The sequence below is a fragment of the Geospiza fortis genome, unplaced genomic scaffold (assembly GCF_000277835.1).
Source record: "Geospiza fortis unplaced genomic scaffold, GeoFor_1.0 scaffold275, whole genome shotgun sequence".
Lineage (NCBI taxonomy): Eukaryota > Metazoa > Chordata > Aves > Passeriformes > Thraupidae > Geospiza > Geospiza fortis.
In genome coordinates, this window is record NW_005054341.1 from 2,083,671 (window position 1) to 2,097,972 (window position 14,302).

The 14,302-nt window shown below is 40.9% G+C and overlaps 1 protein-coding gene across 1 annotated transcript in view; it reads left to right on the top strand.

Annotated features, from left to right (window-relative positions):
- The first annotated feature begins 332 nt into the window (after positions 1 to 332).
- The window catches only part of USP34 (ubiquitin specific peptidase 34), a 101,029-nt gene continuing 87,059 nt past the window's right edge, over positions 333 to 14,302 (top strand). Inside the window, 5 exon segments of the mRNA XM_031058274.1 lie at positions 333 to 456; positions 3,411 to 3,498; positions 6,885 to 7,305; positions 12,341 to 12,391; positions 12,537 to 12,686. Of these exon segments, the coding sequence (XP_030914134.1) occupies positions 333 to 456; positions 3,411 to 3,498; positions 6,885 to 7,305; positions 12,341 to 12,391; positions 12,537 to 12,686 (834 nt within the window).

Sequence of the window (14,302 nt, forward strand, 5' to 3'; positions counted from 1 at the left end):
CAGGAATGCTGATGCTGTGGGAAATGCATGGTACAGATGTTGTAGTGTGGGCTTCAACTGGGTGGTTGTGAAATTGGATCTGGTGCTGGGGGAAGGTGTCGGTGTGCATGGAATGGAGGAGGGAAAAGGAAGGACTCGAGGGTGGAAAGGTCTAAGAGGCTTTAGCTGAGCACTAAGAGTTGGTAGAACAAATGTAAGGAAGGAGCAGAAAGCTGAGCTCAGAGGTAGGGAAGGAGAGCATCTCTGACATTGCTGCCTTGTGAGTGCCTGGAGGGAGAAGCAGCCACTGCAGATGTGAAGGAGCTGAGCCTAGGATGGGAGCTGAGCCTAGGATGGGAGTGCCCCTGCTGAGACAGAAACTTAGAGATCCTGGAATGCCTGCCTGGAAAGCTCTGGAGCACATCTCAGCAGTTCTTGTTCCTGAGAGCCCTCTGGCAGATCTGAAAGGACACAAGGGTAGCTTGGTGCATTCTGTGGGAATCACTGTCCTAGGTGTGAAACCAGGGAGAAGTCTTGGCCGCCAAAATCAATTTGCAGGATGGAGGCTTGGTGCAGTAATTGGTTTTGGAAAAGTTTGACATGGTTGGTACTGCTGGGTCTGAAACAGTGAAAGTGTGAGAAAGTGGGGAGGCAGCAGATTGAGGAGTTTCTGAGGCATGGCAGAGAGTAAAGGACACGCTTTATTCCCAAAGTCTGGTTTAACTGCTGGCCCCTTCAAGGTAGAAGAGAACTGATTTCAAAGGAGAGGCAGACATCATCATTTGGAAGTGAAATCGTGTAGCAAGGAAGTTCTTAGAGAGCTGACAGAAATCAGAAAGTGCCCAGGAATGACAATGAGTGCATTTGTTCCTATTGCTTTTCCATCTGTACTTTCCTCAATGAAAAAAAAGTCTTTGAAATGCTTCAGAACCAATTGTCTCTGCACTTGGAGCTGCATGTGCCCCTAAACAGAGGTGTTGTAAATCAAGAACATCAACAGAGCTGATACTCTGAGGAACTCAAAGGCCTAAGACTGAAATTTTGGTTGTGAGGATGCAAAATAACTGAACAAGATAATTTCTGCTGAGGAGCAAAAGAGAACTGGAGCTGAAGTCCAGGAGGAGAAGCCCTGGCACATGTGTTACTGCCGCTTTTGGGGCTAAGCTCCATGGAAAACTGCAGCCTCCCTGGGGTTCCTCCTGCATGGAGCCTCCTGCCTTTTCAGGAATAAACCCAGGATTATTTCTAGGTACAGAAACCCAAAGGGAAATCATCTCTGTAGCCACTGTATTAATTAGCAGTGATTAATAAATAGGACCAGTAGAAGTTGGTCAGTGTGAGAGATGGAGAATGCATAAACAGGGAAATAACAGGTTCTCCAGCTTGTGCAAATACCTCCCTATTTTTTGACATCAGTTTGGCATTAGTCTCAGTATTTCCATAACTTCTCTATTCTGTCTTCTTCACTTGGCAATTGTAGCTTTTAAAGACCCAGTTTGCTGAACTTACAGTTCTTTATAATCTCAAAGAGGGTAATTTAAGAGTGATTCAAACTTTTGCAATGAAAAGGCTGCTCTGTGAGTTGCAGTTACTCCTGCTTGTTGGAGTGGGGTCATGTGGGGGTGAGGGAGGTGTTAGAAATGTATGTGTGAGATCCTACAAGGTAAAATCACCTTTGTTGCTATTAAATTGTCAACAATTTTTTTCTGTCAAGTTTGAAGGAATTCATCTTAGTGAAACAATGCTCACAGAATTGGGAGAACAGAAGTTTTATGAACCTTTGATGCTGGGCAGGGTTTTTTGGTGGCTTTTTTTTTTAAGATACTATCTATAGCTAAAGATCTGTCTTTTGTGGTAAGCTTGACCTAAATTGTGTGATGGAGTTCTTGGTTTCTTCAGCGCTGTGCTCTGGCTTTCAGAGAGTTAACTGTCCTGCTCATTTGTGGTGTTGAAAATAAAAGGTGATATTGAGTGATTCCCATCTTTTAGTCTGCTTCTCCATCTTGAGCTGTGTCCAGTGTTGTGTAGGATCTTCAGAGCCTTCTAGGAGCGAGACAGAAAAGTGGTTTTAAAATTTGATGGTATCCTGCTCAGAGGCTGCTTTTTGGGTAGTTTTTATTTGTATGTATGCATATGTATGGAACTGTGGATGTGTGTGCATACATGATGTCCTTATTTCAAAGAAGTCAGAAGTATTTGTTCAGTGTGATTATTCTGTGAAGTGGTTTTCTTCTGTGCTTTGCTTTCTGGTCCATGCCCACAGAGTTTCATTAGCTTTTGGGAACCTGCATGGATGGATCACACAGGACCTTGCAGGGCTGAGGTTGGGGCAGGGATGCTGAAGAGCTCAGTGCTGTTGGAGAGCCTTTCCCACAAAGTTTGCTTGAGAAGTGGAGTTGTGAGTGTGTGATACTTGAAATGCCATGTGCAATGTGGAGATGAGAGCTTAGATGTGTTATAAATGCAAAGATCCACTTCAAAGGAATGCTGACCTTGATTTGTGTAGCAATTAGATAATTGTACAAATGTTTGGAGGCTCAGGACAAGGAGGAAGCAGGAATTGTGCCCTGGTGGCTGGGGACAGCTGTGTGGCCAGGAGGCAGAATCCAGGGCCCTGGGATATAACCAGGTGCTGCCTAAGTGGAGCTTGGCCCTACTGATGTTGGCCTTATTGGAGTGTAGAAGGATTTTTGGAGGGAAGTGGGACATTTGATAATCCCTCAGTGAAGCATTTGGGGTTTGAACTGAGTACAGAACTGTTCTGGTTTCCTGTGTAACAAATGTGGTAAGCCTTTATCATTTTGCCAATTAGTGATTCATTATGGTTAAATGTCATGATAGATGGGTCTGTATTTGAAAGCAGTGATCATCAGCTCGGTCTGAAATAACCTTATATGTACACAGCACATTGTTCTTATCTTGAGAGTTCTGTTGTGGTTTGAGTTTTATTTGTTTGTTGTTTTTCTCAGTCTTTATCTGATCAGGAGAAGGAAGTGGAGGTCTCAGGGTCATCTCAAAATGCAGGCATTTAAAAATCTGGGGGGGGAAAAACCCCAGCAAAACAAAAGACCAAACCCAAGGTGTCTGGTTAATGAGTAAAGTTGTTCAAAGTTCATACTTGAAAGTGCACATCAATCAGGAGTTCCCAGTAAAGCTTATGAGGAATACTTGATAAAAATAGAATTACAAGAAGGGTCTGTTCTCAATCACAAACCTTTGGAGCAGTATTCAAGAACATTGTGCACTTTGAGTTTCCAAGTCACCTGCATCTAAACCTCGTTAACCAAATCTACAAGTTTTTGTTTCACTATTTATTTTCTGTGCTATCAAAGGTAGTTTCTAATAACAGAACAAGTGCACATTGGTTTTTTTTCCTCCTAAAAAATGTGTTAATGTTTTTGTTTCTGTGTTTATGTTTTTGTTTTCTTTAGTATCAGACATTGAAGGTGGTGATGCTTTGCAGCTCAGAAAGGAACATGCCCTCAAGATATTTGCTTACATCAATTCGTGGACGCAAAGGTAATTTTGGATTGAGTTTGAATGCTGAGGATGCTGAATCTCAACAGCAGCTTTCCCTTTTTAAAATACAGTAGAGTGCTTAGAATTAGCAAATTATTAATGTGGAGCTAAGTGATACCTGGAGAATAAAGACTGTTTTACTATTAGGAAATAAAAACAAACTCGTTACCCAGTGCATTTTGGGAAAAGCATGTTTTGAATGCAGTTAGCATTCTGGATGCTGTAATAATTGTGTAGAAAAACAAACTGCTCTATAGTGGTGACAAACAATGTGTCTTGCTGCTTTAACATGAAATTTTGGGACCATCTTCTGCAGAGGCAGGGTAGGGTAAGAGGGATTTAAGAAAAGGTGACTGAATGGAGCCATCATGTTAAATTTTTCTGCATGTTCTAATACTCAGAGTCCAGGTGATGAAGGATTGCAGCCTGTAGCTACTAAACTGATAAAGAAAATGCTTTACATGTTTTTGTCTTAAATTACATTATTCCTTTTAATCTAGTATTTAAATTCCTGTTGTTTTGAGCTTGTTTCTTTAAAGTAATGATATCACTACATTATGATATAATGATAAATTACTTCACAGCTACTAATTTTTTTCCAGCACAAGGAAATGTATGGATATTACTTTTTAGAAAGAATCTACAGTGAAGGTGTTTGGGATTTAGTGTTCAGCAGTAGTTTTAAGACCAAACTGAATCATAGTAATATTGGGAAAAGCATGGAGGATAAATTGGAAAATACTAGCTGGGTATTTAGAAGACTCCAAAAGGAAAAAAAAATGGAATGTCACATTTTGGATACCTATGAAAGTAGGAAACCTCCTCTTCCTCATTTTGCCCAAAAATTACAAGCCAAGTTCATTTTCTTCTGCCATGTGCTTTTAGACACAGAGGGGGGATTTTTTAATCAAAATAAACAGCAGGCATGGGAACCAGACTCCTGACATTTCTTGACAGGTCCTAGATGCCAAGTTCGTCAGAGAACAATTGCAACCCAGTTTTCCAGGTCATCATCCGTTCAGAGTTTTGTTCTGTTCTACAGCTCGACAAATCCAACCTGAAGAAAAAGACCAAAAATTGGATAATAAAAAACCCAAAGATTGGATAATATTTAACTCTTTATTTTCTTCTGCTTTCCTTGTTGCCTTCCATATGTCGTGGGTTCATACTGGGGGGGCCTGGAGAGCAGTCCTTAGGCTGGTTGTAGGAGTCTAACAAAGAGGCCACAGGAAGGAGTTTTAGTTGATATTTTAATTCCCTGTCCTGTCTCTGCTCTGCCAAATGAGCTTTTGAGAGTTCTGCTTGTCTTGGGTTTGAGGCCTTCCTGAAGAACTGCTTTTACCTTTGTTGCCTGTGGTTTAAATCTCTGCTTTCCTTCAGAAGATCACTTGGTGACTGCTCCTGAAAAGCACCTTTTTCTTCCATCTGTGTGTAGTGTTTCCATTTCACTTTTCTTCTGGAAATTGTTATGTTCAAAGAAGTAACATCCTCATTTTTTATTGATCTCTTCAATTTTTGGTGGAGCTCTTCTTTCACATTCCAACAGAGGAAGGCTTGAGAGGTTTTGCACATACCTGTCTTGGAAAAGAATTCTCCAGTATGTGAGCAGTCTTCACCAGGCTGTTTTCATTGTTATTGAGGATGATTTGTTGCTCTTAAGTGGGGCAGTAATTTGTAGGCATAAGTGATGGACCTTTTGAACATCATTTTTCCCCCAGGATAAATGCTTGAGGATACACACTGGGTTTTTCCTGCAGTCCCTTGTTGTCATTTGTTAACATGAAAATACATTTCCAATTAAATGACAAGAATGTTTTTCACATGGGTGAAACTCCATTTACACAATATTAAAGGGTTTTTTCTTCCCTGCACAAATGGGACAAAGGGGTTTAGGTGCTTCAGTCACTGTATCTGTGCTGGAATTAGGGAATCCTGAATGTTACCTTTTTGTCTAACCCACTGAAAAAAATAAATATCTGTATTCAGAAAGGATGTGCTTTAAGAGCTGCAGCTCAAGGGCATGTTGGTGTTCCATCAAGAGAGGCAGCACCCTCTACCTGTCATAGCTCTGGGTTCTCTGGATTTTTTTCCCCCTAAAAATTATAATTTATTAATTCCAGTCTCTAAATTAAATGCTGTGTTTGCAGAAAACAATTTAATTGCTGCTTACTGAGGATTTCTTGCCCTGTCTTTTGTCTGCTGATTTCTTTTCGAAGTGGTACATGTGATTTTTGTATTATTTTAATATCTGAGAGCTCTGGTTGTGGAGTGGAGCTCATTGTTCTGTGTCTTACAGAAGATGGAGAAGATCTCTGCTGCAAGGCAGCTCCCAGTTTATGTGGCAGTTACTTTGTGTGGTAGAGTTTGAGTCAGGAAGGGCAGAGTCCCTCTCCCAGAGTCTGTCACAAGCATGTAGCCTGCATGTTGTTCTCCAGTGAGTAAGGCCAGTGCAGTGATGCCTTTCTTGGCTGTGTTCTCCAGGATTTAAATCCCTCTGCAGGAATATCCTCCACATTTTTGGTCAGAATGAGGGAGGTGCTGGGTTGTGTGGAAGAAGCAGCTGTTCCCAGACAAGAGGTTTAGGGACCTACCTCAGGGGTTTATACACCCACAATCTCTTTGGCATCCATAGTTAATCCTTACCCACAACTAGAGTTACTTTAGAGCTTTTGAACTTGATGATTTAATTGATTTTTAAATGATATTGTCAAAGGGATGCTTTCCCCTCTTGTTCTTTGCAGCTTACAGTGGGTCGGTAGATAAGCAGGGGAATAATCTCTGAGCCTGCCAAGTGAAGAAAGTACTGAAGATACTTGAGCTGCCTTTTCCTAGATGGATAAAGGATATCATTGTGCATGGGATCACCATCCACATGCAGATAAAGGAAGTGAACTTGAATACTCCATTAAAAATAAAATTACTTTGCAGCCCTGTTGATTTGAAAATAACAATAAGGAGTTCTTACACAGCTGACAAGAATGTCAGGATGATTTATTGCTCTAAAGAGCAGCAGAGAAAGCCTGATGAGGAAATGGAGTCAGAAACATACTGAAAAATGTGACTTCTTCAGTAGCACAGTGACCTTGCCCACAAGGCTTTTTTTCTATATTTTACATGCTGTACCAGCTGCTAAGTGATAACAGGGACTTCATAGTTTGGGTAACCATTGGGAAATAATGGGATGTTCTCAAGGCTTAAGGAGGGTTCTGTGACTCTCACTTGCTGCTGGGTGGAGTCTGTTTCATTTGAATTTCCTTCATTTTATGATTCTGTCAAATAACTTGTTGTTTAAAATGTTTTAATGTGAAGAGTTCTCTTAGTGAAGTACCCGGCTGATTTTAACTGTAGGAATTTTTATTCATTTATTTTTTCCTCTTTCCTTACAGACAATGTTTGTGCTGTTTCAAGGAGTATAAACATCTGGAGATCTTTAACCAAGTAGTTTGTGCGCTGATTAACTTAGTGATTGCCCAAGTGCAAGCTCTGAGGGACCAGCTCTGTAAACATTGCACTATTCACATAGATCCAACATGGCCAGAGCAGAGTCACCATGCTGATGAGCCCCTGAATGTAGAGAGAGAGTCTCACCAAGAAGAAAATGGAGAACGACAAAAACCTCTAGAGAACAAGTTTGATTCTGCAAGAACTTGTATCCTGAGCGAGGAGGAGCCCGCCAAGAGCACGGAGCCTTTCAGCTTGTGGAGCACTGATGAGAAGGAGAAGCTGCTGCTGTGTGTGGCAAAAATCTTTCAGATTCAGTTTCCTCTGTACACAGCTTATAAGCATAATACTCACCCCACAATAGAGGTATAGCTTCTCTTTGTGTCTGTCTTGGTGAAAGGTGAATTGTTGTCATTAATGAGCAGATTGGTGTTTGTTGCTTTCACTCAGGATGGGCACATTCTGCTCTCCTTCAGTAGAGCTTTTCAGAGAAACTTTCTAAATATATACATACTCTTCCACTTCCTTTAAACTGTGCTGAATTGTTTTAGGTAATATACTGATAAGAGCTGGCTGGAACTGTACACTGAATTATTGTGCTGTTTAAATAACAGGTAGGCCAAAAGGGGACTATAGCAAAGCCTTTCTTCCAGAAGGTAACCCATGAATAGTTTACTAATTTTTCTTTCCAATCTGTGGTTCTAGAAGCAAAACTTCATAAACTGAACTTTGTACAAGACCAAACTTGTTAGAACAGCTGGTTAATCGACTGAAATAGCTGAGATCAACACAGATTGCTTTGTTCCAGGGTGCTGATTTTTCTCTCTGATATTTGATATGGCTGCCATTCACATTTTCCCTGATTTTCCTCTTAAATTAATTCATTCCAAAATCCCACCATGTTTAATTCACAGTTTCTGAAATAAATATGATGGTGTTAGCATTTCCTAGTGGAAACAACACGGTTTTGGAATGGTCGGCTTTTGATCCAACTTGTGGCAGTCTAATAACAAGTAAAGAGTTATTTTACAATATTTGTATGCAAATTAGATGTACACTGCACTGTATAGGAAAAGCTTCTGTCCAACAAACTTCTGAGAAAGTCAAAGTGGAGAATTAAAGTGCAGCTCACCCACTCCTTTTATTTTATATTTAGAGAGTTGTGGGAGCTCACTGGAGTCCTGAGGGTTAAAATTTGCTTTATAAACTTAAGTCCAAATGAGAAGATGCTGAGTCAGAGATAATGATGTGAGTTAGGGTGGTCACAACATCTGATCAGTTCTGATGGAATGGATGCTGCCCTATCTGACAAGAAATGGAGTTAAAACCCCCTACACAGCAGGTTTTTAGGTGGGCTGGATTTTGGTTCTTGTACTTCTCCAAACCATACATGCATAAGTTAACAGAGGTGGTTTCAAGTGTATCTGTATAGATATAAAGTGAATTGATTTATCTTCTGCACTCCTGTGGGACATGTACTAGGACTGGCTTCAGAGGAATGTGGAATGAACAATTCTGGAGCAGCTTTTCTGTGGACTATCACACATCCTTCTTTTAAATTACTATTTCATGTATTTTTCCCTTCTCTTTGAATTTCACTTCCAAACGATCAAAAGGAAATCTCAGGTGCCTGATGGGATTTCTTTTCCCTTGGTGTGCAGCCTGGGAGTGATTTAGACCCAGATCTGTTGTAGCTTGCTGTACTGTGATGATGCCCATCACTCCAGACATACCAGTGGATATATAATATATGTATCATCTCTTATACATCACTTGAATTATCAAATACATTCATTAGCTAGCCTAAAAACACAGCTTAAGGGGAAGCTGGGAAGAAAACCACTGTCCTGAGGTACAGGCAGGTAAGGGAATTTATTTTTCCTTTCTGTTAGACTTTGTGTGTTTCCAGGTTTGGATTATGGAGGTGTGCCAGCCTGCCATATTTGTATACTTTTTTTTTTTAGGGGAGGAGATTTTTCAATTTTGCTTTTAAAAGGTCCCAGCATCAATAATTTTTCTTACGAGCTGATCTTTTCTGTATCTGGGAAGTAGTAGGATTCTGTTATTCTGCTGTTTTAATGTCAAAACTTTCTGCTCCCATGAGTGACTCACTGAAGTCTAGAATTTAATTTTGGATTTCAGTCTAGAGCTCATCTTAGCTGAACTGAGACAAGTTATTAGTCCCAGTAATAAGAGCACTTCTTGCTTTAAATCAGGCTTGGTGTCAGTCCTCAAGTGATCCTAAAATAAAAAATGTCTGCTTTGAGTGCATTAGCTATACTTGTAAGTTAAACAGATCCCTGAACAGCCTAAATCTGCAAAAAATTTATTGGGAGAAGCTGGTGTAGCTCTCCCTCTAACACTATTTCCTTTGCCCTGGAAAAAAAGGAAATTTGCTTATCCAGAACACACTCCAGTCTGCACTCTGAGTGACTTCAGAAATTCCTTGTTTTAGATCCTTGAGGTGAACTTGCACAATTTCATGGAGATATTGAACATAACTCCATTGGATTTATGTTCATCCATTAAGGGTTTGCTGTGCCTAGGCTGCCATTTAGGAATTCTCAGTGTGAGGCTTTCCCACAGTAACAATTAGTGGTCAATATTTCCCTTGTCCTTGGCTCCAAGACACCTCCAAGGGCTTTGTTCTCAATGGCAACAGAGAATTCTTGAAGTCTGATCCCTTCTGAGCTGCTGACCAAAGCCATTGGACCCTGGGCTGTCTGCTGGGGAAGGAAAACATTCATGTGGAAGCAGGGGGTTTCCCTTCTTCAGGAGTTCATGAAGCTGGATGAAAATGAGCAGCAAAGCAAGATTTGTTGGGAGTCAGAAAATTACTTAAATGATGTGAGCTAGGAATTGTTTTAGTCCCTTACAACACCTCTAAAGTGAGAGTGAAAACCACAACAGCCTGGTTGGTATCCAGAAGAGCCATGTACACACCTCTCTTGAAAATCATCGATATTTTTGGTACCAGAGGGGTATTTGTGTCTATTTTTCATCCTGGACAAAATTAACTCAAAGTATTTTTTAAAATATGGTTGGTTTTTTGAGGAATGGTCATACCTTGAAATTAATCTCATTTTTTTCTGTATAGAATATTTTTATCCCTTGCATACAGGGTGGTTTATAACTGTATCCTTTTCATACCTGGTGCAGCAAGTGAAATACCTGAAATGGGCATTTCAGAGGAGGGGAAAAAGAATTTATAAAAGGAAGCTCTCAAAATCCTGCAGAGGAAGAAGCAGCAATGTGAAGTGCACTCCTGAACTTTGCACTGTCTCAGAATGAACAAAGAATCTGAAGGGAGTTCCCTGACCATTTAACAGATCTTGACAGGATGAAATGAAAGAGGAAACAAAATCTGTCGTTGAGGTGTCTCTAGCTGCAGTCCCCAGCTCTTTGGGGTCTCCTGCTCTCTGCTTCTCCTTCTCAAGTCAATATTTTCTTGGAAGATGTGTGCTTTCTGCCAAGGGTGTGTCCAGTCAGACCTCAGCCAGTGCATTTTGTTATGGAATGTTTGGAAGGCACCTTAAAGCTCATCCCATCCCATCCCCTGCCCTGGGGACACCTTCACTGTTCCAGGTTGCTCCAAGCCCCATCCAGCCTGGGCACTGCCAGGGATCCAGGGGCAGCCCCAGCTCCTCTGGGCACCCTGTGCCAGGGCCTGCCCACCCTCCCAGGGAACAATTTCTTCCTAATCCCAAATCTAGCCCTGCCCTCTGGCACTTTGAAGCCATTCCCCCTTTTCTTTTTGCTGTGTGGCTTTGGGACAGCACTATCCCTGCCTGCCTTTCTCAGAAGTCCCTCTCCAGCTTTTCTCCAGGTAAAGATCCTGCAAAGCTGCTCTGGATTCTCCTGAACTCATGGTGGGCTTTAATGCCATATGAGGAATTCTCTAATTTCCTCATACATTTGAAAAGAGTAAAAGGAGGAGAGTAAGGAACTCTCAGACTGTTCTGTTTCCCATCTACAAGAAGAGCAGAAGTCACATTTCCAGACTCAGTCTCTCAGAGCAGCCTTTTCCAAGCTTTGCAGGACTCGTGCAGCAGCCCTCTGTGAGTTTGGGATTTCTGCATTCTAAGAACTGCAGTTCACTTGACAATAAATCTCTTGTTTTTTCAAGAAGACTAATGAAATTTCTCACACCATTTCTGCAGTTTTCATGAGCAGAGCACTGAACACCTTTTCTTGCTGCTTAAAAACATACCACCTACTGCCTTCAAAGCTGATTTAAAAATAACTGGTAGAGTATCACGAGTTCAGGCATGACTTAGAGTTCAGCAGAAGAAAAAAAGAAAAGAAATGCTTAGCTATAATATGAGCATATTGAATAATTCAAAATGTTTGTATCACACTTAATCCATCCAAAATTGCTTGCCTCCAGCATCCTCTGGTGCAGTTCTAAGATTACTCCTACACAGCTATTTAAATATATTCAGGAAATTTCATTTAAAAACTTAACTTTGTGTTAAACTTGCATTTGATTTGTGACTATCAGTACTGGGTGTTTGCCATGGAGGGATGAGAAGAAGGGGAATGTGTGGTTTTACCTACAGGTATCCATGGCAATGTGGGGTTTTACAGCCACTTTTTATACCTCCAGTGCCCTTTTGCCCCCAGCAAGTGCATGAAACCCACAGTATGTTACAGCCCCAATAAAGAAACTTCCCACTCTGCACTGCCCAACAAGTGCATGTTGTGGACATTAAAAAGACAAGCTATTTTCCCAAACCATTTTAAGTTTAGTGCTTTAGAAAATGAGATTTCTTGTTGCAGCAAGTAGCTAACAGAGTGGTAGGGTGATAGAATTCCTTTCACTTCAGTCACTCCTGTAAAAGTCTGACATTTATTTTGTAACAGGTGTTTTGTTATATATAAAAATGTAGTAGCTGAAATTAAATGGCAATGAATATTTTGACATTTTAACCCTTTCAGTCATTACATGTAGGATTGTAGGATGTCCTGCAGTTCATCTAAATTTAGATGTTTGCATCTATGTCTCATCTTTATTAGAAGTTGCATTCCAAAGTGCCTGGATTGGCTCTGTTCTGTGTTTCTCAGGCTGGTGTGACAGACTGTGCCCTTGGCCATATTCCTGTTGAAAAAATGGGTGATCTGAACAGGGGTGGGATTGAAGAATAATCTGTTCATCCAGACACTGCTGAAATGTTCTCTTAAGTATATCTGTGTATTTACATATATTAAAAGAGGTAAGAAGTTTGGAAAAGTCTGTTTTGCAGTGGAAAAGTGGAGCAAAGCTTAAGATTGTCTTCCTCTGAATGAGGAATTTGGGTTTTTTATTGTTGACTGTGATACTTGGTAAATGGAAGTCAGTTTTTTTGTTCTATAAATGTGTTTATATTGCTTGAATTAATTTTAATTTTTTTTCTTTAAACAGGATATTTCTGCTCAAGAAAGCAATATATTAGGGGCGTTCTGTGATATGAATGTAAGTTGTCCACTTTGGAATAGAACATTTCCTAGAAATGTAACCACGTTCTATGGATCTGTGTTCCACTCATGCAGCTTTTGAATTTCCTCTGTGTCTGAATGATGTGGTGCTGATTCTTGTGCTGCTTTCTGCCTCTTGGCAGGATGTGGAGGTGCCCTTGCACTTGCTGCGTTACGTGTGTCTGTTCTGTGGCAAGAATGGCCTTTCCCTGATGAAGGATTGCTTTGAGTACGGGACCCCCGAGACGCTGCCCTTCCTCATCGCGCACGCGTTCATCACCGTCGTGTCTAATGTGAGTATTCCCCTTCTCCTCCACTGCAACACCACTAATAAAAGCGATCTGAAGGCTGCAGGAACTCTCTGGGACCAGAGAGGGGGGTAAAAAGGCTGTAAATTTTCCATGTTTGCTCATACACAGAGTGTTTCATTATCCAAGCCCTCTGCATCTCCTGGCAGCACACAAGGAGTTTTCAGGTGGTACCTAGATAGGAAGGCTGTAACAGCCCCCAAAGATACTTCAAAGAATGTTGTTTCTGTCCCTGAAATTGTGCCATGGAAGTGGTTTTAGTTTCTTCAGGGTATTTTAACTTCTTAGCTCTTCCCTATGAGGCACAGAGGAAAAGCCTGTGGATTTTTTTTCTCTTCAATTTCCTGTGATTTTATACCATTATACACATTTGCAGCATAGAGGTAATCATCTTCTTTCCCATTATAGTTTTGGAATTCATATCCTCCATCATGTCTGCATTTTCAAATCACAGGGATTTTTGATTGGCAGAATTATGAATTGGTTTTAGTGGAGATTTGAAGGAAATTGGTGCTAAAAATAAAACCCAGTCCCTGAAGAAGGACATATGAAGACTTAGTGTAATGTCAAGATAGAAGACATTGTGACCTGTCTCTTGGATGGGCAAAAAAAACCCCAGAAGTTTGTTATACCTTGTACAGAGTGAGTTTGACATGATTTTGACACTGATTGCAATTTGAAATACTTCAAATCAAATCCCTCCTCCCACACACCTTCCCTCCTTCCTCATTGCTGTTCCTGCCCAGCCAGGAGGATGTTCTGGGGGAGCCAGAGATTGAAATCAAGCTGATTTGGGGTCTGTACCCCCTGTGCTGATCTTCAGTGAGGTAATTCCTGATTTGCAGCTCAGAGAACAAATGGGTGAGGCCATGACCTGCTCCATCCTTTTCCCCCTGCCCAGCAGGGCTCTGCAGCCCCTCTGCATGTTTGGCTGGGAGATGTTCTCTGCTGGACCTTCTGTGGGAGCTCATGTTCTTCATCTTCACTGCTGCCACTGCAGTCCTCATCAAAGCAGCTGCTCAAAATGTGTGTTCTTGTGTTACTCTGGTCCACAGGGAAATTTTGGCCATGGAACCGAACATTTTTGAATTTTTGTTTTATTTTTTGTGAGAAGGGGCAAAGCTACTTCAATAATGAGTGGCAGCTCCCGGTCACACCAGCAAGTTTTTAAACCAGCATTCTGCCTTTCTTCATTGTCCTTTTTAGAAGTCTTTATTTTTCTCCACATAAATAGTTTTCTTTATTCTTAGTGATCTGCCCTCTTCCAAATACTTCTCAGCAAAGGTTTCTCCTTTCAGATATTTACTTAGCCACTTTGCATTTCTCTTTGGTTTAGTAGGTAACCTGTTAAGCTGGCTCTTGCAGCAGTTTTAGATGAGTTCTATGGCTAAACCTGGCAGATAAAATGAAATTCAACCCAAACCATAACTAAAAGTACTGTTTCTTCAGCTTCTTCCAGCATTGCAGCTTTTCCCACTCAACAAGCATCTTTCTTTTGAACTCTGTCTGGCTTTGCTGAAAAATCTGTGTGAGTTGAGGAAAACTGTTTAAAAAAAACTGTATTTAGATTTTATTTTTCTGTCAGTTCACTACAGAAAGTA